This window comes from Cryptomeria japonica, chromosome 11 (assembly GCF_030272615.1).
Source record: "Cryptomeria japonica chromosome 11, Sugi_1.0, whole genome shotgun sequence".
Lineage (NCBI taxonomy): Eukaryota > Viridiplantae > Streptophyta > Pinopsida > Cupressales > Cupressaceae > Cryptomeria > Cryptomeria japonica.
Window position 1 is genome coordinate 610,880,044 of NC_081415.1, and position 27,702 is coordinate 610,907,745.

The 27,702-nt window shown below is 42.6% G+C and overlaps 3 protein-coding genes across 5 annotated transcripts in view; all 3 read right to left on the reverse strand.

Moving 5' to 3' along the window:
* Positions 1 to 1,674: 1,674 nt before the first annotated feature.
* Positions 1,675 to 27,702, reverse strand: part of LOC131046250 (uncharacterized) — a 283,384-nt gene continuing 257,356 nt past the window's right edge. For 2 of the 3 annotated variants that reach the window (XM_057979935.2, XM_057979934.2), the window contains 5 exons: positions 6,069 to 6,531; positions 5,290 to 5,694; positions 4,740 to 4,946; positions 3,364 to 3,497; positions 1,675 to 3,259 (listed from right to left, as the gene is read on the reverse strand). In XM_057979935.2, coding sequence (XP_057835918.2) covers positions 3,088 to 3,259; positions 3,364 to 3,497; positions 4,740 to 4,946; positions 5,290 to 5,694; positions 6,069 to 6,531 — 1,381 coding nt within the window. In that variant the 3' untranslated portion in view covers positions 1,675 to 3,087. The remainder of the gene's footprint in view (positions 3,260 to 3,363; positions 3,498 to 4,739; positions 4,947 to 5,289; positions 5,695 to 6,068; positions 6,532 to 27,702) is intronic. The other variant, XR_009105959.2, reaches the window with a different exon arrangement.
* LOC131859778 (uncharacterized) lies at positions 9,604 to 11,072 on the reverse strand. Its single transcript, XM_059213829.1, has 3 exons — positions 10,937 to 11,072; positions 10,420 to 10,828; positions 9,604 to 10,318 (listed from the first exon to the last, which is right to left on the reverse strand). Exons 1-3 carry the CDS (start codon positions 10,994 to 10,996, stop codon positions 9,762 to 9,764), a joined length of 1,026 nt encoding a protein of 341 aa, XP_059069812.1. The 5' UTR covers positions 10,997 to 11,072; the 3' UTR covers positions 9,604 to 9,761.
* LOC131046251 (uncharacterized) lies at positions 11,266 to 12,652 on the reverse strand. Its single transcript, XM_057979936.2, has 4 exons — positions 12,022 to 12,652; positions 11,688 to 11,920; positions 11,436 to 11,587; positions 11,266 to 11,337 (listed from the first exon to the last, which is right to left on the reverse strand). The coding sequence occupies exons 1-3, from the start codon at positions 12,612 to 12,614 to the stop codon at positions 11,514 to 11,516; spliced, it is 900 nt and encodes a 299-aa protein (XP_057835919.2). The 5' UTR covers positions 12,615 to 12,652; the 3' UTR covers positions 11,266 to 11,337; positions 11,436 to 11,513.

The following is a 27,702-nucleotide window of genomic DNA, read 5'->3' on the forward strand; positions in this document are numbered from 1 at the left end:
CAAGAGGCAAACGAGGTTGACCAAGAGTTTCAAAGAAGACAAGGACGACACTGTATATAGGTTTCCCACCAGAGCACAACGATGTTGAAGAGATCTAGGGGTGGCAGTGGATGGTGGAAGGGCTATGAGCAATAAAGGCAAGGAAATAGTTGTAGCATCATAATAGTGTTATGGGTTCATATTTTGTTAGTAAATTCTCGTATGAGATTTTGACTCTATCTAAATGATGATTAGCAGATTATGGTGGTTGTTTGGGTAGGGGTAGTAATGTCAATCTAAGATAAGGGGCATGATCTTTTTTATAGATTATCAAACTTTGCCGTAAGAAAGTTATGGACATTAAAACTGGATGAAAATGTAATTTTATGGAAAAATTAATATAAGTACCATTAACCAATCAATCAAAAAAAAAAAAAACAATCTAGTTTTTCTTCCAAGATTAATTGGATACATTGCCATTATTTATTCAATTAATTTCACCCATTCAACTTTTTCTTCTAATATTCCCACCTTAATTCAATTGTAATTTCAACATTCTCCAATAAATTAAATAAATTGACTAATAATTATTGAATTAATATAATTCATTTAGCCTTTTCTTTTAAATTCCCACCTTAATTGAATAAATAATATTTATTTAATTAATTCAATAATTTTTCTAATATTCTACAATAAATTAAACAATAGATCTATATTTATTTAATTCCTCTTGATTCCTCTTCACAAGTAATTGAATAAACAAATTAAATTTAGTCAACTAATAAATTATTTACACATTACTCGAAAAATTGATTAAATTAATTGAAGTTCAATCTTGCAAAAGAATCTAAATCTAAGACATGGCTCCATGTACACAAGGTTCTAAAAAGAGCCATTTCTATCTTTACCATCCATCAAGATTTGATCAAATCTCCACCCTTTATTCAAATTAGAATGCACCTACTAGCAATAGGTCTATGTATTTTGAGATAAGAAGTGATAATTTATATCTTTACCACAATTGCCAACTTTGCAACACTTCACTTGTTCCCATTTCTTGGACACACAATGTAAGGACACCTCAATTGATTATTTTGATTATTTTTATTTTTTGATCTACAACATAATTTGCAGTTCTTATAGTTTTCGTCATCTCTCCAAATCATTTTGGATTGCCTAGATTCAATACACATTTTTTTCTCTTTAAGAAAACCTTTTTTTCCCTTTACTATATCCCTTTATAACAAGGGTTGATCAGATAACCATTACCAAAGGTATAAAATGGCTCTCATATGATGTTTGAAATTACATGACTAAAACTAATGTCAATTCTGATAACATGTCTCTTTATTTTTATTCTAAATCCCCATTCATTTAAAATTCACGTGTTTCTATCATGACTATCTACTTCAATTCTTCGATAATAAGAAAAGTTGGATTATAATAAGACAAGTATGTCACACAAACTCTCAACATAAATTTGCTAGCCAAGTATGTCACACAAACTCTCAACATAAATTTGCTAGCCATAAGTACAATAATGAGAAGAGGTAGATTATAGTAAGACACAAACTCAACAAAAAATTGCTAGCCATCCATATATATGCACTAATTGTTAATAATAATTTAATTAATATTCATTTTACAATTTTTTTAATAATTATATTATATCTCTTAACATCTTTTAAATAAATATACTTAAAAGAGTTTATAATTAATATAATTTAAATTTAAAATAAAGCTTCATATAGACAAAATTGCCAAAATCAGTGCTACAAGTACTTCAGAAAGCTCTATCAATCAAATCATTCTCTAAAATATATTCTCTAGTGAGAAATTGATATTGATTTCACAAGCTTCACTTCTGAGGTTCAAGCATGACTTTTTTTTATCTTGAACCTAAATACCCCAATGCATGTTTGCTTTTTTGTGTCATTAGTGGCGGCATACTTTGACTCCCTTCTATACTTCAACATTTGTGCTCATATTTCTTGGTTCTTCCTTTCGTTTTAGGTGCTCACGTGGGCCATTCTTCTTGACTATGTACTTCACTCGTGCACTTCAGACACCTGAAAATACAAATATGTATTCTTTATAGGAATTTCACTCTCTTGATGAAGAACTAATTAAATCATTTACTGATCAATCCTTATTGCCATAGTACACAAGCGGGAGCTATAAGTACCTCAATCTGTAGAGTAACGGAATTCTGAACATAATAACCTTCATGATATGTGAATTAAAACAAAAAATCTTCTTATTAGAAGAGACTTTTCCTTATACAGATTGACAGGGATACTGTAAATTCAAGACGAGTATTTTTAACCCATATCAGATGAGTTCTTCTTGTCCACTAATATATCTGGCTACCATGATGGCAAAGTACAAATTTAGGCTAGCTTAATCTCTCTTACACTAATAACATCTCCCTTTTTAACATCAGTTGCTCTGGAACAGGAAAAGAAACATAAGTACATATAAACTTTGATTAATGCCATGATTGATCATCATTTATGACAGTTAATGCGTCTCTGGTATGTCCAGTCTATAATAGAGCTTTTCCCATCTTTACACTACATGCTCAAACTTATGAGCACTTGGGAAGTTATGGACAGACCCAGCCTCTAAGGTTGAAAAATCATCATGGCTACCATCTAAATAGGCTCCAAACCAAGGACTGTGTTTTAATCTTCGTTCATGATACATCGAGAATTGAACTTCAACCTCTGTTGTGCTTTACAATCTCAAGATCTACTGTCAACTTATGATGACCTATGCTTGTAAGTCAGGTAATGTTTCAAAGGAATCAAACTTGAGAGGACATTCTGTTCGCAAACAGCTCTGCAAAATGCATCCATCTGCTTGGGATAGTGAGATAGATGGAGAGATCCTCCCAAGCAAAGATGAAAAAATAACCATTTAATGAAGATCAATCTCTTTTTCCACAAAATTTTCTGCATCTTTCAAGGTAGAGAACCAGGCAGATAAGGTAAGTATGTCTGTTTAGAATCATTGGGAGGCTACTATTCGTGAGAAGGCCTTTTTCCTTCTTACAAGTAAGATCCAACTGTGCAACTAGATTGGCCAACCTGAACAATTATAACATGTTTATGAATCGGCAGTGGGATCATCCCCTTCCGGATTAGATTCCTGAAGGACTCTGTCTAGAGTTTCATTTGGAACAGTGATACCAGCTTCTTCAAGATCTGTAACAATGGCAATTGCAGCATCCCGTTCGCAAATATCCATACAGAGAGTAATCACTTCATCATATAGTGGACTGCATAAAACAAATTGAAAAAAACAAAGAAATTCAATAAACAACAGAGGCATATGCTCGGTTTGAAGATGAATTTACAAAAAGAATACAATTTAATTACCAACCTGCCAAAAATATATCCAAGGCTATGTGCTCTTCGTAAGATTGACACCATAGCCGAAGGAAGTGGAACTCTTATGGCTGCTCGCAATACCATAGCACAATCTCCAATAGTGGGAGTACCACCTACTTCAATGACCTAACCAGAAGCCAAACTAAATAAGAGATTGCCATCACAAACAACTTGGGTAGGGTAAAACCAAAAACTCAAGAGTGTCCATGTAGTCATTAGTGTTCATAATGCAATTGCAACATTAGGTAGATAAGTCAATTCTATAATCTGATCAAAAATTTCATATTCATTCATATTGCTTAATCATGTTGGTATCCTCTAATGGTCAAACTGTTAGATACAAGAATCACATGGCTCTAAACTTTGTTTACAAATTTCAGAAAGGAAAAAGGAAGCAGAGTTCCAAGGTCAGAAAATGGAGAAAATTTTGTTCTATAAGCAGGTAAGTAATATTATAGTGGTCATCATAATTGTCTGACTGTTCATGAAGATAACTGTTTATGTGCAATGTGATCACTTAACATACAATACATGTCAACTGATCTTTTCAAATAGGGTGTTTCCCAAGAGTTGGAATCCTTTGAAGAGCTTATTCTTCTAGAGAATATAGATTTGGCTGAGTTGAAGGCAGCCATTAAGGATTGGAAAGTTTTCTATTGGAGTTCTAAGGAAAATTTGCAATGCGATTGGACCAACTTTTTTGAAATTGTATAAGGAATTTTAGGCTTGTTTGTGGAATCTTGTGATACTTACTCAACCATATTTATCTATCGTTTCTTTATCAAAAGAAGTGCTTCTTTAGTTTTAATTTTTATGCAACTTCTAGAAGTGTGCATGCAAATATCATACCCAAATTAAATTTTAGGAATGTACGGAAATATCATGCCAAAATAAGACTTTAGACCAGAAATAGTCAAGCCTATAGAGTGAGCAAGTGAATTTTTTTCTCTAAATAGGGTGATTACAAAGAACATTGATGGCGTTCACATCAAAAAAAATTTACCTAATAGATTGTTTTGTTATGTATAGTGGGGTTCACCAAAGAATGTAAAAAGTTTAAGATTGAGTTGACAAATTAAAATATTTTGATGTTTTGTAGATGCAAGCAAAATTATAAACACACATGCCAGTTGCTGGTTGTGATTCCAACAATTGATGCCAAGTGGAGAGGAGTTGGCCAGAAAGAGACGAAAGTGTTAGTGAAGAGCACTCAAGGAGTATCTTAGAAAAGTTATCCTAGATACAATAAACTTTAAAGCAGACACAGAGCAGTACATAATGGATGTGGCATCCTAATAGAAATAATAAAACAAGAATCCAGAAAAGTTCACAACTTAATTAAATAGACTGGAAAAAATGGGAGCTTGCCTTCTCCATTATTTCCATCGCAATCTTCACTTCTTTTTCCTGTGTCCATGTCTCTGGAACTTTAGTTCTATGTTCCTTTTCCCATGTCCATCCCCAAGCATCTTCAATAGTATACATCTCTGAGGCATCGAACCTCATTTGGTACTTAAGATATTTGCATATTTCCTCTATCGTTGCTTTGAGATACCATGGTTCATCTGGATCTTCCTGTTAAGATACAAAACAGCCCATATATTGATAAATAATCTACTTCATGGGAGTCAACCAGTTATGTTAGGTAATAAACAGTATCATATTCAACTAACAAATCTCTTTACATTCTATGTTGCCATATATTTAATTTGTTTGGAGATGATTTGCATCTAATTGTGTTTCTAGAAGTGTCTGACATTAATTCAATATGACATCATACATTATCTTAACCTTAATAGTAACACAAGCATATCAGGCTTTCATTAAAAATAATAAAATATAAAACGACATATTAGCATTTTTATACTATGTCAACATAGAAACTATAGGTAAATGTATATGAGTTTCACGCAGCTACCCATATCTCTTCAGTCTCTTCTGGAGACTCTGTTTCGGATTCTACTTGTTGGTTTTCTCCATCACTGGCTAGTTTTTGACTAATCAGCTTAAGTGGTTGCTTGCTTAGATCCTCTTCAAAACCAGCTACGGCTTCTTCCTCATCTTCATCTTTGTCACCTTTATCCTCATCTCCATCCTTGTCACTCACATTCTCATCTACATTGTCTGTTCCAACTTTTGATTCTGTAGCCTCCTTGCCATTATCTTCTGAAAGCACAGGACTTGCAGCTTCTTTTTCAACTTGCTTTCCATCCTCGACAATTTCACCTGTAAAGTACCTAAAACGATTCCTCCAATATTCATTGTCCTCCTTTGCATAGCTTGCCTGTAGTTGGGAAACTAACTCTTGAAGTTCATCATCCACCTGAAAAAAAGATCCTTTCTCAATCCAAATATGTATGAAGCAGATGAACTCTCTAATGTTAAGATTTCATAAACTATACAAGGTTCTCATTCTAATCGGGCACAACTCTTAATTACTATGTGATTGTAAAAATTCCTCACAAACAAGAATACAGGCATCAAATTACAGTCTTGCATGTAGCATATAGATAACATTAGAAGTCAGGCTGGATAGGCTACACAATACACATTTGCAAGAGCTCTCTTCAGGGAACTCTTATGTCTGTCTATTTGCTAAATGTCTCATGGCATAGGTCACAAGAAATACGAACACGTGGATACAAAAATAATTAAAATTCTAAATCTAAAATCTAAAAAGTATACATTATCAGTTACCTCATTTTCCTCATTCTTAGCTGGTGGAACCCAAAGAGGTATGCCTTTTGCTCTGTTTATCCTCCTCTTTTTCTGCACTCTCTGATAAAGCTCTTGCCTGTTTCCATCTGTAGGCTCACCTTGACCCTCCAGTTCCTCTTTTAACTCAGATACCAACATTTTGCTGGCAGCTTTAGGCCTTTGTACAATAAGTGGACTATTACCAACTACATCCATCTTTATCTTCTCCGCCAATCTATGAATATCCTTTTTTGTCACATCTGCTCCTAGGGAACCTTCTCCTTCACTCAACAGCTTTGTCAGGAGCCTTTTATTGTATGTTTTTGAATTCTCAATGCAACGCTGTTTATATGATATTTCAACTGGATGTGAGTAGAAAAACCCTTCACAATCAGGATCAAGAGGACGTCCACGAGGTACCCACCTCTTTCTCTCACCTGTTAAACCCCCCTCTTCAATATACCTGCAGAATCATGAAAATTATTATGATGCATATTTATTTGAAGACAAGAAGACTTCATACTAAATATTTGTTGCTTTTTTCTAGAAAACAGAATCAGAAGCGACTCTGAATATGCCCTCAGGATATAAATACAGAATCAAGTGGGTAACAAATTACATTAATTGAAAATGTCTTCTTTAGGTTGAATCAAATAAGATGTGCAAGATGATATTGTGATCAACAAGTAATGAACAAATTTAAGGTGAGAATTCTATTGCATTGTACCTCTTTTCATGTGAAATTTTAAAAGCAAGCATTTCTTGACATTATTTATATGGACTTTAAAAATGTTCGATAGTGAGTAGATACTGTGCTCATGATTTTTTATTTTTCATAAGTATTTGGCAATCCTACATCATGGGGAGAGATGGTGACATGCGGAGTAATAGTTAGTAGTGGTGAGGTGCATACAAGGTTGCAATGGTAGCATCCACGTCATGGAAAAATAGTCTGGATGACACTACATTGCAGCAGGATGCAACATAATTGGAATTGTAACATAATCCTGCATCATAGGGAGGGATAGTGACATGTGTAGCAATAGCTAGTACTCGTGAGATGCATAGAATGTTGCAATGGTAACACCCATGTCACGGGAAAACAATCTGGATGACACCACATTGCAGAAGGATGTAACATAATTGGCATTGTACTTACGGGAAGAGGCCCTGAGGTTACACAGCTATGGTTAAGTCTATGAAGTACATTATATGAATCCCAAAAAATGTATGAAAAAGCACATCTAATGATATTAATTAAATGAATTTGCAAATTCAATGAGTAATTTCATTGTTGAAGGCATAATGCAATATTTACAAAGAAGAATATTTAAAATTTTTTTATTGACTAGGCTATAATGTCCCCTTTTCCTACACCTGTGTGTTTATGCTGTAGGAAGAAACAAATGTCGTTTTTTGGTGATGTCTCTAAGAAAAGATTAAAGCAAGTCTTTTATGCAAGGCATGAGATGGTAGTGCACGCCGTCCAGAGGATATTAGGTGAGGAGTTTTTGAAGGACAAGCATAGATATAAGGTCAACACAAACATCTCTGTGATGTTTGTGGTGAGCGTCATTAATGTTCGGGAAGGCAACGAAATGGTGGGTGCATTGTGCAGGAAATTAGTGAAAAAGTGCTACTTAGGAGAGCTTGAAAATATACTAGAGAACATGGTTGAAATGGGAATGACCCCGTTGCCAAAGGATTACTATGTGGTTTGCCGAAGGGGAAAAGACGTGAAGAATACCCAATTTTGGTCCCCTAGTGGGTGAAGCAAGAGTGGTGCAGAAGTAGACGACAGTGGACAGAAAAGCTCTGTTTCTCAAGAAAATGGTGGATTTAACAAAGGTGGAGCTAGGTGGCTATACAAATATTTGGCTTCTGAATGATTGGTGAGTGATGTTGAGGACTTGGGCTCAGTTGCAGTTGAGGGCAGTGACACGGGTGCTTCTGGTGTGGCTTTCCCTTTTGTGGAGTTGTTGGAGGCTCACAATGCGTGCGGTTTGAATTGCCCGGTGAATGTGGATGCTATGAAGGCTCTTGGCCAGGCCTAGGCTCTGTAGGGTTAAGGTTTTTTGGTTAAATCATTTGGTAATTTCTGTAAATGATGCAATGTATGTACACTGCAGGGGAAGGGTGCCAAATTTGGGACAAGTCCCATATTTTGGGTTGTTTTTTTATCACAATATGGGTATATAGGTCGATAGGGATGCCATTTTGTGTAGACTTGCAGAATATGTTTCAATATAATGGATTGCAGGGGAATATGTATTAATGGACTGATATAGTGGTGATAGATAGCTAGAAATGGTGAAGGCAGGATGATTTGTAGACAGACTTGGGGTAGATAGCTGGTAGATAGTTCGTTAGATGAGGTGGGCGTAGATCATGACAATGGCAAAGACTCAAAGGACTCTGATTTTGATGCAATGTTAGGAGATGCAGATTAGGGGCAGCAGTGTACTTTGTCTTTTGTATTTTTATATCGTAATTGACAATGAAACTATATGTCAGTAGTGTAGCCTTTGGGCATTTTGTATGTCATTTCTTTGATATCACATGCATATTGACAATGAATTCTGGATTATGAATGCATATTGAGTATTGACAATGAATTTTGAAAACAAATGTTATATGTTCAAACTTCACATTCTAAATTTTTTCATAGTATCATACACATGCTATCCATGTTTTCATATGAATATAATGCATATATGCATGCTTTATCCATGTTTTCATATCTAGATTAAAAATTTCCCTATATATTTTGAATTTTCCCTATATTTGATATAGCCGTCCACTTTGTCCCCCCCCAACCCCCCTCTGTCCCCAAATTTGGCAAAAAAAATTGTCGTCCCGAGAACTCATCCCGCCATCCCCTGTCATCCCCATCTTGGAAACTCGAGATGATATAGTTGGAAACCCATTGTTCAAAGTCTGCAATCTCCTCTTCCGTAACCCAATAGTGTAATCATCTTCTGAAACCAAACTAGGATACTCGTAAGGCTTAAATTCTATACCATGAGAGGTCTCTTGCCAAAGCATCTTAGTATAGCCTACATCAACAATCCCACTATCCAATAGGAAAAATTATCTACTCAACAAGAAAACATGTTCTTCATCATATCTCATCATGGTGTCCAAGAAAGGATGCTGATTAGCCCTTGCCAAGTGGCTGATGCAAAAGATGACAACAATCATAAATCTGAAAATTTGATTCATATCTATTCTAGGAATATTTCTACTATCATAAACTGAAAGCACCTCATTAACACTTAATCTTTGAGTGTTAAAAAAAAAAAGTCTCAAGCACACTAACTCACAAAATCACTTGCAATCAAAGAAACAGGACTCAAACTCGGAGTCAGACTCGGCTGGACTTCGGAAAGTGAAAAACTCAAGAAATTTAGAGATTTTTAAAGATTTAAAACTTGTTTCATGCACCCTTTATTGAATACACCTTAAAGACACAATAACATCATCAAACTCGACTCATTTGATTACATACACAAGTATACATCAATCACATAAGCATAAACACAAATTGTAGCTGAAGGAAATAACAAACATAGATATATAAATATTGTCAAATGTATACAATATTACAAAACTCATGGAATAAAAAATCCATGTCATCATATGATCATCATCAAATGTTCCATACAAATACCAAAGGTAAATACAACTACAAGCCTATGGCTCAGAGGAGTGTGCACCCTCTGACTCCGACCCCCTGTGAAGGCGTCTAAGGTAGGTCCTGGATGATTCGACAGCCATAGCCGCTCCACGTGACACCATGCCATGCTCACCAACATCAAGAACATCTGTGTCACTATCACTATCTGCCTCTGAATCTCCTATCTCTTCTTGTGCTCTCCGCTCCTCCTCTGCCATGGCTACAACCTCAGCCTCTATATCTACCTGGTCGATCCAATCAGTGTCATCATCACTAAAGACGGCCGTAGGATCTGTCTTAGTGGCCCACTCTGCATCAGGATCAATCTCATCTAGAATGATAGGAGAGATGTCAGCTAATGCATTCTTTCTCATTCTCAGGCAGAGGTTGTAGTGAACAAAGACGAGATCATTCATCTTCTCCACGGATAATCTATTGCGGCTCTTGGAGTGTATGTGCTCAAATATACTCCAATTGCGCTCACAACCAGATGCGTTGCATGGTTGGCTTAAGATGCGAATGGCCAACTTCTGAATATTTGGTGTCATTGGGCCAAAAGAGCTCCACCAATTATCTAAGTTTGAAATGAGAAAAATAAATAAAATTAGTCTCACTCATAAACTCATTTAACAATATACAATAAAACTAAAATTAAGCCTTACAATTTATTTTTACCTAGCATCATAGTTGTCCTACTTTCTTTGGCGATAGGACGAGAGAAGCTCTCCTCTTGTGCATTTGAGAACAAGTGTAGCTCTCGAATAAGCTCTGTCTGAGTAGAACCAGCAAGTGCCATCTTCTCCATGATTGAGTATAGCCCATTAAGGACCTCCAAATCAGCCTTGAAAGTAGAGCTAAAATGGAATGTCGGATTCAGATAATAGGCTGCTGCATGGATGTGCTTATGAAGCTGATGATGCCATCTACTATCAATGATCTCCCAAATGGGACCATACTTGCTCTCATCTCCTTCATAGACAGATTTGATGCCCTCCTTTGCCCTATCCATGCCCTCATATATGTAGCCCATTGTGGGCTTTTCTCCATCTGCAACTCGCAACAGAACCACCAAGGGCTTAACAAACTGCATAATTGAAAATATTGTGTAATTTAGAAAAATGAGCAAATAAGAGACTATGATGAATAAGTTATAAAACAAAAAGTTAAATTGTAGAATTTATAAAAAATTTACCTTCACTATCTCATCACCAAGGATCCAAAAGTCTTGCTCATCAAAAATGTAGTCTGCCATATCTTTCCCTGCAGGGGTGGCAGCTTAGGATGAGGAAGACCACTCCTCATCAACAATAATATGTCTCAAGGCCGACTTACAGCGAAGCATGGACTGCAATGTGATGAAGTTTGTGGCAAATCTTGTGATTCCTGGACGAGCTAACTCCTTCTGCTCTATGTATTGTCTCATAAGAGCCAACACCCATGAATGATTATATACAAATTTGCACACATTTCTCACCCTTTCTACAAATCTCTTGACCCATGGGAATTTTCCAATATCCTCCAACATGAGGTCAATGCAATGGGTGACACATGGAATCCAAACTATAGATGGGCGCCTCTCCATCAATAGTCTACCTGCAGCAACATAGTTTGTTGCATTGTAATTAATGAAGTTACAAAATAGTAATTAATTTGCAAACAAAATTAGTTTGTATTTGTAATCAAAAGTTTACCTGCAGCAACATAATTTGCTACGTTGTCAGTCACCACCTGTACTACATTCTCCTCGCCCACCTCATCAATCACCTCCTCTATCTGCTCACATAGGTAGGTGGCATTCTTGCAATGGGCGGAGGCATCAATGACTTGATGAAAACGGTGCCCCCTAAAATAAAAAAATAAAGCAAGATCAATGATCATTCAGTAAATCATTAAATGAAAAATAAAAAATTAATGACTAAATGAAACTAAAATTAATCAATCACCTGCGGAAGAAACAAGAAAATTAAGGAGAGTTCTATTTCTCCTATCCGTCCAACCATCAGTCATGAGGGTGCAACCTTTAGTGCTCCATATCTGGCATTGTTCACCTAATTCCTTCTTCACATCATTCACCAATTGAGTCAAAATGGGTCCCCTCAAATCAAACTCAGAAGGGGCTTTGAACCCCGCCTCGCATATGGTAAGGGCATCAATCACTTCTTGCCAATAAGGAGACCTGTCACAGATAAATTAAATGAGATAAGTTAAGTATGTACGAAAATATAAAACGAAGAATCAAAGTATAAAAATTAAAACAATCAAACATAAAACATTCACCTGGCTGTAAAGAATGGAACACTGTCGTAGACCCAAAACCTGCCAACTGCCATTTTAGCAGCATCATGGACCTCCTTGTTCCAATCCATGCTCTCAAGCGACTGTTGGGACCCAGGAGTAGTGCGAGGCACAAAGAAGGTATCCAACTTAGATTTACGAATTCTAGGTCCAATGCTAACACTCCCACTACCACTGGTAGTGTTAGGAACATGAGTAGTGGCACCTGCAGAAGAAGCACTACCACCAACAGTAGCATGGTGAGTGGGACGATGTGGAGGCATAGAAAAAGGCCCTCCAACACAACCTAAAGCTGTCCCACTTCCAATGGCCGCGAGATCCTCCTTTTGCTTCTTTTTGTTTTCAATTGCTTCAACCATTACATAGCACTCGTGTATGGCCTCAATTGTTGCTTCAATGCATGGGTCAGCATCATGGCCACACACACAAGCAATATGGTATTTCAATCTATAAATGCCTCCATGGAATATTGTTTTGCAAAACATACATTTTGTCTGCCCCTTTCTTTGCCTAGGAAAATCTTCGTGAAATTTCCAAGCGGGGTCCTTTCTAATTGGGGGTCTAGAAGAAGACATTGTATGATAGTTTTGTGAAACTTGAGGCAAATAAGAAAGTGAAGGTTGCTGCAATAAATTATAAGTCATAAGACATTACAAATACAAAAAAAATTTAATACATTCATTCTTTGTTGTGAATTCATTCTCATTATACATTTTTTTCAAAAAAACTAAGGTAGGGTTTGTAAATTTTTTTTTAAAAAAAGTAGGGTTTTGATCAAAATTTCAAACCCTACTTTTAAATTTCTTTTTACAAACCCTACATAGTAACATACAAAAGATTTTGGAAAAAAATGTAAAACTTTCAAAAGAAATGAATAGAAAATGAAATTTTTGCATACAAGAAACAAAAAAATCTCCAAAAAAGCAATCTTACCTCTTACAACAAGCTTGAAATGAGCTGCAAACTCTTCCTATCCAACTCTTGATGCACCAAATCCAAACACAATGCAGCCCCAATGTGATAAATGGAAGAAATCTTGAGCTTCCTCCTTGCTGGTTTTTCTTCAATGCACCCTTGTTTTTCTTCACAACTCACTTATCTCCTCCTATTTTGCCAAATGAATGAAATGAAGTTCACTTTTAGGGGCTAAGGATAAATAACAAAAAAAAAGAAGTTAAAAAAAACTTTTTAAAATGTTTTTTTTGGCCTTTTTTTAAGCCCAACCGGCCAGCCGAGTCCCAGGAACGAGACTCACCGAGTTTGGCGATTTTATGCCAAACTCGCCAACTCGGCGAGTTTGCCGAGTTCGCCTCTTGGACTTGGTCGAGCTCGGCAAACTTGGACCCGGACTCGCTGAGTTTGGGCGAGTCCCGTTTCTCTGCCTGCAATCATCAATGCACCATTTGAAGATATACCAACCAGCAACATGGAATGACTGCAATGACCATGAGTCACCAATGTGGAAGTTAGAAATGAATGCACCATATCAGAAGAATCTCCAACACTGTATTGCCAAAAAACTTGCAAGTACTCAAAATCAATCTGCTCACTAACTAATGTTGCCATAATCAGCATTGTAATGTTGGGACAGCAATTGTCATAACGAAAAACTTCTGTATACACGAAGGATGTGAGCATGGAAAAGATTGAGGGTACTTATTCAATGACCACCTCTGCCATTCAACTCCAATTGAATAAAGCTACACTGTTTGGCTGGAAATATTGGCCAATCCATCTACATGCAAGAAACCAAAGTCCTATGCTGATTGATTAAAAGGTGGAAAGCAGCTCCAACTCTGTAATCTTGTCCACAACTCCAATCTTGAGTCAATACCACAGCTGACAATTTCACCTAGATCCCAAATCCTATGGTTATCACCAACCATATTACAGAAATCAGAAAATGCTCTATCACCCAACTCAAAAAGTGGATTTTCAAAATATATCTCTACATCCATTTCAAACAATGAGTTATCAACAAACTGAATACCATCATTATCCTCATGCTCAACCTAATCCTCCTGCTGATCCAAACTTCCATTTTCCGATTTCCTGGAAAAACAAACTAGATAAAACTCCTCTTGGATGCTAATTACTTGTCTAATGTCCTTGGCCCTTTCCTCGTTCTCTTTCTCCCTGAATTACCTTTCCACATAAAGCTGATTTTCTGCTTTAATTAATGCTATTTGGGTGTTGTTAAATGAGTCTTTAGTTGCTTTAAGCTCATAGGTGAGCTCTTCGACCTTTGCCCTTATTTCCTTGGATGTAGTTAAATCTCATGTGCAAGTTTGGTAGCCATATCTCTATCTCTAATCATATGCAAGAATGCTGATTTCACTTCCTCCATTGTGCTCTTTATTATTTGCAAATCAACAAGGGTAATATTTTGTTCACATTGATCTCTGTGTCTTTTCGATGAAATTTTGAACAAGAATTTGGTGCCATCGAACTTAGATAATGTCACACCTTGTTTTCAGCTGTCATCAATAATTATTTCTTCCAACCATCTCCATTAATGTCAATATAGTGCGAAGTTAATAAACTATTGTTATTAGGCTCAGAATTAACTCCATACCTTTCAACAGTACCACCATAGCTGCTGCAAGTATCCTGTGCTTCTTCTTCAAAGTTTGTCCTATCTTTATAGGTTCCTAGGGTTGTCCTTTCTTCTTTCATGGCTGGTAGATGATTCTTCAATTTATGTGATTCACTAGGCCTCTGATCAAAATCAGCTCCATGCATTAAATTTTCTGATTTATCTACAAGTTCATGCCTCTCAAAAACAGCTACATCTATTGCATCTTCTTTGTATAGTTTATGCTCTAAGGTTAGGACAACACTTAGGTCAAAAAGAAATTCATCACAAACTGGTTCTTCATAATATTTTTATGCCAAAACACCTAGATATCATGGATTTACAAGCTGATGGTTTTTCTAAAAGAGTATGCTCATTGTTACCTCATGAGTGGTTGATTCCCTAAACAAATGACTCTCCATATCAAAAAGGCTGAAACTATCCTGCACAATCTTCTCCATAGTTTCTGTTTGAAAGTCAAACCAATAATCACTTGAAAAATCATCACTGAAGTGTGTTTGCTGGTACAACGGAATAATTAAATACAAAAAATAATAACATACATAACAATGCATACCAGATACGACAGTAAAATATATCCTTATTCGCACATGCAATTATTACAAAGAAGAAGACCAAAGATGGTCGACCAAGGATTACAATAGATCAGCGTATACCGTCCTCCCTTCCTTGGCGGTACACGACATATTTAAAGGATCCGATAGTTGTCGAGAGGTACACAACCGTCAACCAACTGACACATAACTACCTGAGAGTGACAACCCATCTTATACAATTAATTAATACATTGTCGGGTAACCTAAATTATCAAACATAATCATAGGCAATTTATGTCGACTACATCATCCCCCCCAAAAGAAAAAGTCATCTTCCAGATGACAAGTAAACGACAAGTAAACATCAAGTAATATCTGGAAAGACTAATGAAAAGAGTGTAGACAGACTTGTACTGGACAACCCCAACTTGTAGTGTACCTGCCAAATCAAATGAGGGTTTGGGGGCAACGCCCCCCATGGGGTCAAGGGGCAGGGCCCCTTGTAAAGTTTGGGGGCAGCGCCCCCTACCTGCGCCCCTTGCGGGATCCCGGGGCAGCGCCCAGGGTGCGCTCCTTGTCGCGGTACAGGGCGGGATTGGGGGGCAGCGCTCTCGCTGCTAACACCAAATTACAACCTTCAAAACCACACGATCGTCCATGGCGCACATGATTTTTGTGATTTTTTGAGAAGTAAATAACATTGTTGATGAAGTCAAACCATAGTCTCTAGTGAAAGTCTATCCAGCACGACCCATGTGGCACCTCCATGTACGACTCCCAACTTCCTCTTTGGTGATTATTTTCTGCAATTTCTGCCTCAAAGCCATACAACGTACGGTTTGGCCTACGTACGGACCACCTATCCTCTTTGTACGATACGAACTCTTTAGCATAGTCTTCTTCTATACGGCTTGAGCTATGTACGACGCGCTTTTTTTCTTTGTATGGCCTAGTCCATACGGGATCTCCTCCTTGGTACCACTTGTATGGTACGGTTCTTCCGTATGGGTTATGTGGTATGTTGGCCTCTCAACACTGTACGACATACGGTCTAGTCCTTCAACATCACCGTACGGATTCTCCTCTCGACTTGTACCGTACAGATGGGTTACATGGTACGCTGACCTCTCAACACCGTACGACATGCGGTCTATTCCTCCTTCAGCTTGGCCGTACTGATTGAGTTTGGCATACAAACAACTCTCGCCTTCAATCGCACAATCTCCTCTTGTACCGTACGACGTACGGACTACTATAGTACTTCCTCCCGTGAGACACTCTTTCCCTTCACCATACAGCATACAAACTTTGCTTGTGCAACGTTCTGCTTCGTACCCATGCAGTGTATGGTATAGGTTCTGCGCGTATCTTTGAGGTTGTATGGTCTCCTTGTTGTGCGATCCCTTATTCTGTAGGGTGTACGACTGGTGTCGTATGGCTGAGATGGAATTCGTTGTGGCTTGTACAGTTCCTTCTGTTTATTTTTTTCTCTCAATTCCATATTCTTTGACAGTACACTTGCATAGGATCTGACCCCATATGGGTATGATTTCCTTTCGTGCAGGCTCCTTTGTTTGTACGGCCTCTATCCTTCATTGGTGGGCTTTTCCCATCCACTTTCCATCTCCGTGCTACCGGATGTATCATTCATAATTTGCATGCTTTCATCAGTTGCTCTTCACCAAGAGTTGTAGCTTCAAGAAAATTACATGTTGGTGAAAATACCTCATAATCTTCCATTTGCTAGTGGAGTAGTCCATTCAGGGAACTCGTCTCATCTTCGGAGCCATCTTCCAACTCAAGCACCCCTTCATCGTTGGGTTCCATGCCTTTCCTCCCTTCGTCCATACCAAACTCTCCACCCTCAGATTCTGAGTCGGAGTATGCCAGTTCTTCACTCACTGTTGGCAGCATTATTGTACACGGGAATAACATTAGTTAATTATGTGTAATTGTTTTGGTTAGTCGGCAACCGAGGGGTGGAAGTTGCGGTGCGACGGTTGGCGCTCGCACCCCCTCGGTACCCTTTTATACTCTGGAATGTAACTTGTAAAATACACTGATTATGAATAGAACATCTAATACACTTGTCTGATATTTACGGCATTATTTTGCGTTATGTCCTTTATGTCTTAAGTTAGTCACCCGGGAGGGCAAACATTTGGCGCCGTTGCCTAGACGAACTCGGGAACGGAAGACACAGATGGCGCACAGACACAATGGGCCTACCCGTTGGTGAGGTAAACCCGGAGGCCGACGACGCGCAGACAGAACTGTACACAAGAGAAGACACGGCAACACGAGAATTCTCGATTTTGCTCCAGGTGGCCATTCAGACATACGTTCGACGAGAAGCAGCGGAGGCAGAAATTCCACCAAGTGCCGTGTGGACAGCGCTGGAGGTTAGCCCGACAGTAAACCGGTTGATGAACCACCTCCCCTGGTTGCTTGCACAGGCATCGCTGGCACAACAGGCCTGCCTGGAGGAGATTGCCCAAGAAGAGCGACGACAACAAATCCTGCAACGCTACGAAGAGAACAGCCGACAGGACACGGAAAGAGATGGCGACAGGCCAGGAGGGAATTGAACTGTGAACTTCTTATTTTCAAATAAAAGTGTCATTGACACGAGTTGTACTTGAGCAGATGAATTAATAAAGACATGTTTTGATTAAAGAATTGAGAGTTATGGAAATGTGCGACAATTAATGCCAAACCTCTTGAATACAGATAGAAATAGAAAACCGGAAACGAACGAGTGGGAGGCCGCGCAGAGGGCTTTGATTCTGGAGCAGCAAGTAGAACGTAGACGGAGGCTGAGGCAACTTGCCGAAGGACGACCTGCTGAAGGGGGGCCTGAGGGGAACCAAGGAGGTGTCACGGAAGGTGCAGAGGCCAACGGAAATTTCTACGCGTTGCCAGATCATCGTAGGACGCGGAGCCACGAAGAATTTTTAGAAGAAACAAGGTTACGGCGAAGTCTAGTCGAGGAGACTCGGGACCAGTTTAGGAACTTATCCCTCACGCCACGGAGTGAAGATCACCAACGGGAAGCAGGAGTAGGAGCGTGTCAGAACGAAGGGGAGGGCAACAGTACGGGTGTAGGTGCCACACGCCACAGGCAAAACACCGTACCTCTAGGACACACCACCAACACTACCCGAGGTAGCAGCGCAGGGCCACAGACACAGCCACAGACACAGACACAGACACAACCGCCTCCAGGAAGACGACCAGGGATAGTGAGCAAACAAAAGTTACCAAAGTTCACAGGGGACGGCAAGGAAGACCCCTTACGGCACTGCCGTACATGTGAGACCATTTGGTCCGCCAACGGAGTAACAGACCACGATGACTGGGTACAGCAGTTCCCAGCCACGTTACGTGGAGTCGCCATAGATTGGTACTCCGATATAGATAAGCAAAAAGTGGCCACATGGGCAACCCTACAGAAGGAATTCACGGAGGAGTTCCGGTTGCTTCGTGATGACAACGAAATTGTGACAGAGATATATAGTACCAAGCAAGGTACTAAGGAGACAGTACGGGCATACAGCAGGAGATTGAAAGAACTCTTGGGTAAAATGGAGAGCCAGCCTGCTGAGGGCTAAAAAAAACGATGGTTCGTGGAAGGATTGAAATCCTCCCTACGGAAAAAAATGAAGATTGTACCCCCGACATCATACGACGACGCCTATAATAGGGCGATGGATCTAGAAAGCGAATACAAAACATCAAGGAAGAAGAAGAGTAATAGATATTCATCTGACGATGATGAAGATTCTGACGGAGAGAGCAGTAGCAGTAGCGGATCAGGTAAAAAGGTACACGTGCTCCAGAAGGACATGGAACGAATGCTGAGAGAATTCAAGGCCATGAAAGGGAGTACAAGTAAGACGGAAGAAACTGAAGTATGGTGTACAGACTGCAGGAGTGATGGTCACACAAAGGGTACTTGCCCGAAGAAGGCATTCTGTGAGATTTGCCAAATGATGGGACACTCCACCAAGGAGTGCTCATACAATATGAAAACCCGAAGCCTGAACCAGGTGTTGTTCACAGAGCAGGCCACAACATCCGCACCAGCGGGTACGGGCCAGCAGACTAACACAACAGCATCATCTGGAGGATACCGGGATAATAGACGCGGCGGCGGCGGAAGAAACAATAACAATAACAACAACAAAAACCGGATCCAGTGCGATGCCAAGGGACGGCCGATGATTCAATGTAGGGCCTGCAATCAGTGGGGACACTTCGCCCGCGATTGTACGAAGGAAGCCAACACTCAGCACCTCTGCCGATGGTGCGGGCCAGGCGACCACGAGGACGCAAATTGCCCGAAGCCTGGTGTACACCTTCTAAACATAGAACCTACGAAGGCAGAAGTATTGGCAATCACAAGGGCGCAGGCTAAAAAGATTGCCTACCCAAATCCCCACACAGAGACCGAGAGAGTACGGGAGGCCAGAGATGAGATCACAAAAGAAATGGCCGCACAAGGACAAAACAATCACCAGACAGCAAGTCCACCACAGACGAAGGGAGAAGAGGAAATCTTACGGCAAATCTTGCAGGTAGAGGTACCGGTGAAAATTCAAGACCTCCTGGAGAGTATGCCGCAGCTAAAAATGGCTATTTTAAACTCTGTACCCCCACAAGTAAAAACAAAGGAGGTAGTGCGCCCCACAACCAACCCCGCGTTTAGGGAGGTCACGAACCCCGCGGTCGACCCCATGTTGTTGGTAGTCAACAACGGACGCCACCCGGCGGTGGTAGAAATGGGTATACTAGGGACCACCTTAACAGACACTATTGTGGACGGAGGGTCGGGAGTAAATGTACTCCCAGAAGCGACATGGAAAAAGTTGGGAAAGCCTACGTTGTGGCCCCCTACGTTCAACCTACTAGGGGCAGACCAACATGGGATTAAACCCATTGGTACCCTCATGGGCCAGCAGGTGATGGTCGGCACGCAGCCATTCGTGCTGGACTTTGTGGTAATCCCCTTAAAGCAGAAAGGATATGACGCCATCCTGGGGCGGGGGTGGCTCATTGCAGCAAACGCGAACCATAACTGGAAGAGGAATACCCTTTCTTTGGAAAACGTCGGGAGGAAGTACGTAATCGATCTCCGTACGCAGATGGTGAGCGAGGAGTTAGCCTCTTCCTCCGACTCGGAGTCCGAGGGACACCAGTTAGCGGAGGGTGGAAATAGATGCCGCATGGAGCCCAGTGATGAAGGGGTGTTAGAACTGGAGGCATGCTCAGGGGACGATGGGGACTCCTTGAATGGCCTCTTCCATTGGCAAATGGGAGATTATGAACTATTTACACCATCGTGCAACGTATTGAGCATCAAAGAAGAACCAGATATATTTCCCCCAGAATATGGCGAGTATAAGGAAGGGGAGGCAGCAGTGAATGAGGCGCCGGCACACCAATTCCTGAAGGGGGAGCCTATTAAGTATCAGGAAGCCACGTTAAAGGAAATGAATCTCGGGGAGACAAGTGACCCCAAGATCATCCTGGTCGGAGATGATTGGAATCCAGTGTTGAAGACCGCAGCCTTCAAAATTTTCCTGGAATACAAGGATGTCTTTGCATGGACATACAAGGACTTGAAGGGCGTGCCCCCAGAGCTATGTGTGCATCGAATAACGTTGGTACCAGGAGCCCAGCCAGTGAGGAAGCGGCCGTACCGAATGAACAAAAATTATGCTGTATGGGTGAACGACGAAATTGAGCGGATGTTGGAAGCAGGCATAATCTTCAAAGTATAGACAAGCGAATGGGTGTCCCCCATTGTGATTTACCTCAAGAAAGAGGCCAATCAGATCCGGATCTGTGTAGACTTCCGGTGCCTAAATGCTGTCACTATTAAAGACCCATTTCCCATACCCTTCACAGACAGCATCTTGGAGGAAGTAGCTGGACATGAAATCTATTCCTTCATGGATGGATTCTCTGGTTACAACCAGATATCCATCGCGGAGGAAGATAGGCTGAAAACAACTTTCGTGGTGGAGGACGGTGTGTACGCATACAACCGAATGCCCTTCGGTCTATGCAACGCGCCTGCCACCTTTCAGCGCATCATCTTGCACATCTTCGACAAGATGTCAGTGGGGAACTTCAAAGCATTCCTAGATGATTGGTCTATTTACAGCGAACAGGACATCCACTTAAAAACTCTTGGAGAATGCCTGGAGAGGTGTCGAAGGGCACGGTTGGCCCTCAACCCGAAGAAATGTAGATTCATGGTACCACAGGGAAGATTGCTGGGACACATTGTGTGTAGAGAAGGATTGAAAACGGACCCAGACAAGATTCGGGTAATAGTAGAAATGGAACCTCCGACGGATGTCACGGGGGTAAAGTCCTTCCTTGGTCATGTAGGGTACTACAAGAGGTTCATCAAGAACTTCGCTGAGATATCCCACCCGTTGGATAAGTTGACAAGGAAAGGGGAACCATACATTTGGGCAGAGCCACAGAGCAAGGCCTTTGAAGAGCTAAAGACAAGGTTGATGGGAGCGCCCATACTGGCATACCCGAATTGGGATAAGGAATTCCACGTTCACGTGGATGCCTCAAACTACGCCATCGGGGCTACATTAGCCCAAGTAGGAGGACACGGGCTGGATCACCCCGTTTATTTTGCCAGCAGATTGCTCTCGAAGGCGGAGAAAAACTATAGTACCACAGAACGGGAAGCACTCGGTATGGTCTATGCAGTACAAAAATTCCGTCATTACCTCCTGGCCACACCATTCACATTTTACGTAGACCACCAGGCACTCATGTATTTAGTAAACAAGCCCATTATCCAGGAGAGGATAAGTCGTTGGCTATTGCTACTATAGGAGTTCACATTTTTAATTGTGGTAAGACCTGGGCGAAGCCATGTCATCGCCGACCAGCTGTCGCGGATTAAGTCGGGGGAACCTCCAGAGGGAGTAAATGATGATTTCCCGGATGCACACTTGTTCCAAATAGCCGTGCTCCCTTTGTGGTACAAGAAGATTGGAGAGTACCTATCGACGTCTCGATTTCCGGAGGGTATGCCTCTAGGGGAACGAAGAAAGCTCGCATTAAGGAGCAGGACTTTTTCGCTCATCAACGAGTTACTTTACAAGATGGGGCCGGACCAGATATTAAGGCGTTGTGTCATGGAGGAAGAAGTCTTGAGTGTATTAAGGGAGGCACATGAAGGGCCTGCAGGTGGACACATGGGTCCAGACACCACAGCTCGAAAGGTGCTTCTCGCAGGACTATGGTGGCCAACAGTATATCACGACGCCAGGGAATGGGTCGTGAGGTGCGACACTTGCCAACGGGCGGGCAAACCTCTGAAGCAGGACTTCATGCCCCTCAACCCGTCGCATGCACAAGAACTCTTTGAGCGATGGGGACTCGACTTTGAGGGTCCTCTTAAGGCCAGTCGCGCATGACAGTGCCGATACATTATAGTTGCGACAAAATACTTGACCAAGTGGGTGGAGGCAAGGGCCCTCCAGGATAATTCGGCAGTAAGCACAGCGAAGTTTATTTATAAACAAATCATTACGCGATATGGTATACCTATTCAGTTGACCAGTGACCGGGGAGGCCACTTCGTGAACCATGTCATACACCGGTTGACATCAGACTTCAAGATTTTTCACTCATTCTCAAGTCCGTACTACCCACGTGCCAATGGCCAGGCGGAGGCCACAAATAAAATAATAATGTCGGTGCTATATAAGTCTTGCGGAGTGGAGAAGGATGACTGGGAGGAGCGCCTACCGTCAGTACTTTGGGCATACCGAACGACCTACAAAGTAACTACTGGACAGACTCCTTTCCAGCTAATGTATGGACAAGAAGCCGTGGTGCCAGTTGACTTCATGGTACCGAGTTTGCAAATTGCCATCGATAATCGCCTTGGCGACATGGAAAGCCTGAGGGAGAGGCTGTACGCTTTGAACAAATTGGACGAGCGAAGGATGATGGCTCAGTGGTCGACAGAAACAGCCCAGCAAAGACGGAAGGTGTGGCACGACAAGCACCTCCAGCGAATGAATTTTACTCCCAGACAGCTGGTGTTAAAATTCAACGGGAGGAACGAAATTAAACCGGGGAAATTCAAAGTCCGATGGTTAGGGCCCTTCCCGATATGTGAGGTCAATATGAACGGGGCGATAAAGTTATGGACGCTGGACGGGAAGGAGATACCAGACGCAGTCAACGGGTCGAAACTGAAGATCTATCACGAACGGAGGGAACTGGGAACCCCCAGCCAGTCAGCTGCTACTAAAAATTGAGAAAATTTGGAAAAAAATATATATAAAAGAAAATTTGAAAAAAATATATATAAAAAAGAAAATTTGAAAAAAAAAAAAAAAAAAGAAAAAAAAAAGGTGGTCATTGTACGGTGGGGAAGAGAAAGTGGCCACTGTACGGTGGGCACACCGAAGGTGGCATCACCGCACGATGGAACCATCGTGCGGTGAAACCACCGACGGTGGCACCACCGAAGGCCGCGAAAAACATAAAAAGCCACGCAAGGTTAAAAACGCCGCGCAAAGGAAAAAAGGAATGCCGAGGATAGGAGGAAGCCACCACGCCACACACCGCACAGCACCGAACATCGCGAGGCGCGAAGGGTAAAGGAGAAGACCCCGCACACAGTTGAAGGCCAGGGAAAGGGACGCACCGCACGGCCAGACCAATTTCGCACAATCCCACGCAGCCACAGGTAGACCAAATAAGGGTTAAGCGCAGCAGCCAAGGGAAGAATAAGAGCCACAGGTAGATCAAGCAGCCGCACGGCGGCAGCCAAAAAGAGAAGGCCGTTACGAAGGGTAGAGTTTTTTCTAAACAAATCAGTTATAGGAAGATCGATGGATTCAGCCGGGAAGAGGAGTTGGAAGAAACAGCTGCACGCTTCTTCCAGTAGCAGCCAGAAGGATAGGGGTAGCAATATCAGGATCTTAGCTTCAGGAGTACGTGTTGCAGGCGGCACCATGGATGCCAGCGGTCGGCAAAAACAAAAACAGAAAACACCACAGGTTGCCGCAAGTGCGAAGAACACAGTGACGCCACAGAATATTACTTTCGAGGGCCTGAATGGGTTGGAATGCCGAAAATGGTGGCAGGATACCTCCGATAATGACTTGGTAAAGCAAAACCTTCGGAAGGCACAAGTAGAGTGGGCTATTCGGATGCTCGTGTTCCCTATCCGGGAGTACGAGGGTGCCCTACGCTTCATGGTGGACACCTTCGACAGGCATACATGCACCAGCACGTTTGAATACCTCCGGAGGGATGCCACTATATCCTTCAAAGCAAGGGATTTCACGAGGGTATTCGGCATTCCGGGCAGCCAGGGCAAGAAAATAGACTTGAAGGCCAAGAAGATGACACAGGAGGAGGAGCGGTGGATTAAATTAGTCTCCCGGAATTTGACCACAGCGGAGTTGGACAGCATGGCTAGAGCCACGAAGAGTCGCGGAATCCGCAAGACTTTTGTTGCGGAGGGCCACTGGAGGTGCATCATGGATGTTATCAAGAGCAGATTGACAGGGTCGGGTAGGGCGTCGGACATTGCCCTCCCTCAGATTATGCTGATGAATGGGCTGATGAATGGCATCGTATATGACTGGGCAGCGTTACTGGCAGAGCGTATGTATGAGTTTCTGACGCTCCAGCATCGCACATTCTATATGCCTCATTATGCTATAGGGTTATTCCTGGAGGCCACGCGGGAAGTAGTGCCGGAGGACGAGTTGGAGGTACGGCCACAGGGACCGTTAGCAGCGGGAAAGCCTCCAATAATGTATTGGAGGCACTTGGACATTGGGCACTCTTCTGCGAAGCGGAAACGGGAGGTGGATAGGGCCTCGGCCTCAGGGGAGCCTGACAGCGGGAGGGAATCCAGCAGCATGGAGGAGTCGGAGGAGGATGATGAGGAGGACGATAGCAGTCAGGCAACGGAGGAGCCTGTACGAGTCCGGTTTGCCCCACCTCTGTTACCGATGGGCACGCCTACGCCAGCATCTGGAGTAGGCGGCACCTGTATTCCGGCCTTCGGGCAGAGCCATACGCCTGTTACACTTGGTCCCCTCCAGCACGAGCAACAGGGAGCACCGTCGGGCCCAGCCACAGCGGCACTTACCGAGGACATGGCAGAGTCAGGGATGGAGGAGTCACCGCACCGGGTAGTGGTCGAGCAGGGGCCGACGAAGGTGGAGGATACTGAGCCTCACGTGCGGTTGGAGGTCGTGGGTAGTGACGCTGTGGTGATTGTTTCTGCTTCGTTGTTGGAGGAGCCGACGACAGCGACCCATCCCCCGGTCACAGAGATGCGTGCTGACCTCGAAGCTATGCAGAGTTGGCTCACACAGCGGTTTCAAATGACACTGGCACAGCCGGAGGGAGCTGTTGTATTCTCACCGTGTCGAGAGACTGGAGCGGAGGTGGTCCACTTGGATGACTCGTCAGGGGAGGCACATGGACTCACAGTTGGGCACGAGGCAGGGGAGGTCGCCTTTGGGCAGGCACCAGGAGATGGTGCACCTTCGATGGCGGAGGCGATACCTTCGCAGCAGGATACAGTAGTGACCGTTCCACCAGGGATTTCCCAGTCTTTGGCACAGGTGGGAGAGGATGTTGAGACTTATCTCGCTGACATGGCTGATATGGTAACGAGGGGTAGGCGGGTAGTGGCCGCCGCCCAGACGCAAGCATTGCAGCAGGTGGTGGTGGAGCTAGAGCAGGTCCTACAGTTTATGCGGGTGGGCTGCCCGACAGCCTTTGCTACCTGCTTTGAGTCCCAGGGGTGGCCAACTATGGAGATAGAGGAGATGCTCCAGGCTTGGAGGCTGCGTCAGCCCGTTGTGGAGAGTCGGGTGACGGCAGTTGTCCGCGAGATCGAGCAAGTCTACTGGGATGCCTATTATACATTGAGGCGCACACAGCAGGAGTCTGCAGTCAGGGAGGCTTCCCGAGTAGCGTTGGAGAGCGAGGTGGCCAGTCAGCAGGCCTCATGGGCAGCCGAGAGGGCGCAGTTGTTGGCAAAGCTAAAGGCGGCCCGCACAGAGACGGCTGAGATCCGGACAGCGAAGGCCGAGGTAGAGGGTCGCCTGGCAGCCGAGCAGACACGGTTGGCCTGCGCGACGGAGGCAGTGGATACCAAAGAGGAGTTACTAGAGGCAGCACACATGGTGAAGACAGCTCTAGAGAAGGTCCTCGTAGCGGAACGGGATGTGGCTGCACGCACTCAGCAGGTGTATGAGCTTCGTTCCCGCTTGGCGACCCAGACACTGCCATCTCACACTTCTACTTCAGGGACGCTTTCTCAGCCCCCTCCCTAGTCTTTCAGATATCTTGTATAGGTTGCATTATCTCCATTTTTGTAAGTCGCCTGGAGACGACTTTTCTTTTTGGGGGGGATGATGTTGGCGGCATTATTGTACACGGGAATAACATTAGTTAATTATGTGTAATTGTTTTGGTTAGTCAGCAACCGAGGGGTGGAAGTTGCGGTGCGACGGTTGGCGCTCGCACCCCCTCGGTACCCTTTTATACTCCGGAATGTAACTTGTAAAATACACTGATTATGAATAGAACATCTAATACACTTGTCTGATATTTACGGCATTATTCTGCGTTATGTCCTTTATGTCTTAAGTTAGTCACCCGGGAGGGCAAACACTCACCACTTGGTTCCTCAAGTCAACCACATTCTTATGCCCTTTACTCTCGATGAAAAGTGCGTTCTTCTAGTTATGATTTGCCTTTGCCATGATCAGCCAACCTCTTTCGAGGAGGGCATCATAGGCCTTTTTCTCTAGTGGAATGACGATGAAGTCGAAGAAGAAATGTTGGGCTCTGATAACAACCTTTTGTGCCATAAGTGTTCCCAAGGGTTTGATACCATGTTGGTCGGCTCCTACAAGATGGAATGTTGGTGGCCAGAGAGTTGGTTTTCCCAGACCCCTCCATGTTTCTTCCGGCAATACATTTACTCTAGAGCCACTATCCACGATGGTATTGGTTAGCTTTCATCCCATGATCTCCATTTCCACTACAATTGGCTCCTGACCAATATTCACAGTGAGCAACATGGGGTCCGCGGCCGATGGTTTTGCTGCTGGCTGGTTTGTGACTGATGTGCCACATGGTTTTGCCGTTGGCTGGTCCATGGAAAATGTGCTGTGTCATTTTGCCGCCGGCTTGCGGCGTTCCTGGCCGATGATATTGTCGCCAACTACATTTGTGAGGGCCATTATCAATTGTGGCATAGTCTGTAGAAGGTCAGATACTCGTACTGGTACAATAGCTTGCAACATTTGTTTTATGATAGTTTTCTCGGATTCCAACCGTGGTGGAAAACTAGCGGTATCATGTGAGGCCCTTCGCACCTCTGCCATTGCCCGTTCAACATCCGCCTTTGCCTCTCGGAGTCTTTCCTTCTTCGTACGGGGATCAGGTACACTGCTTTTTTGTTCTGTAACCTTGTGATTGCGAGTATCTCCTCGTTTGGCT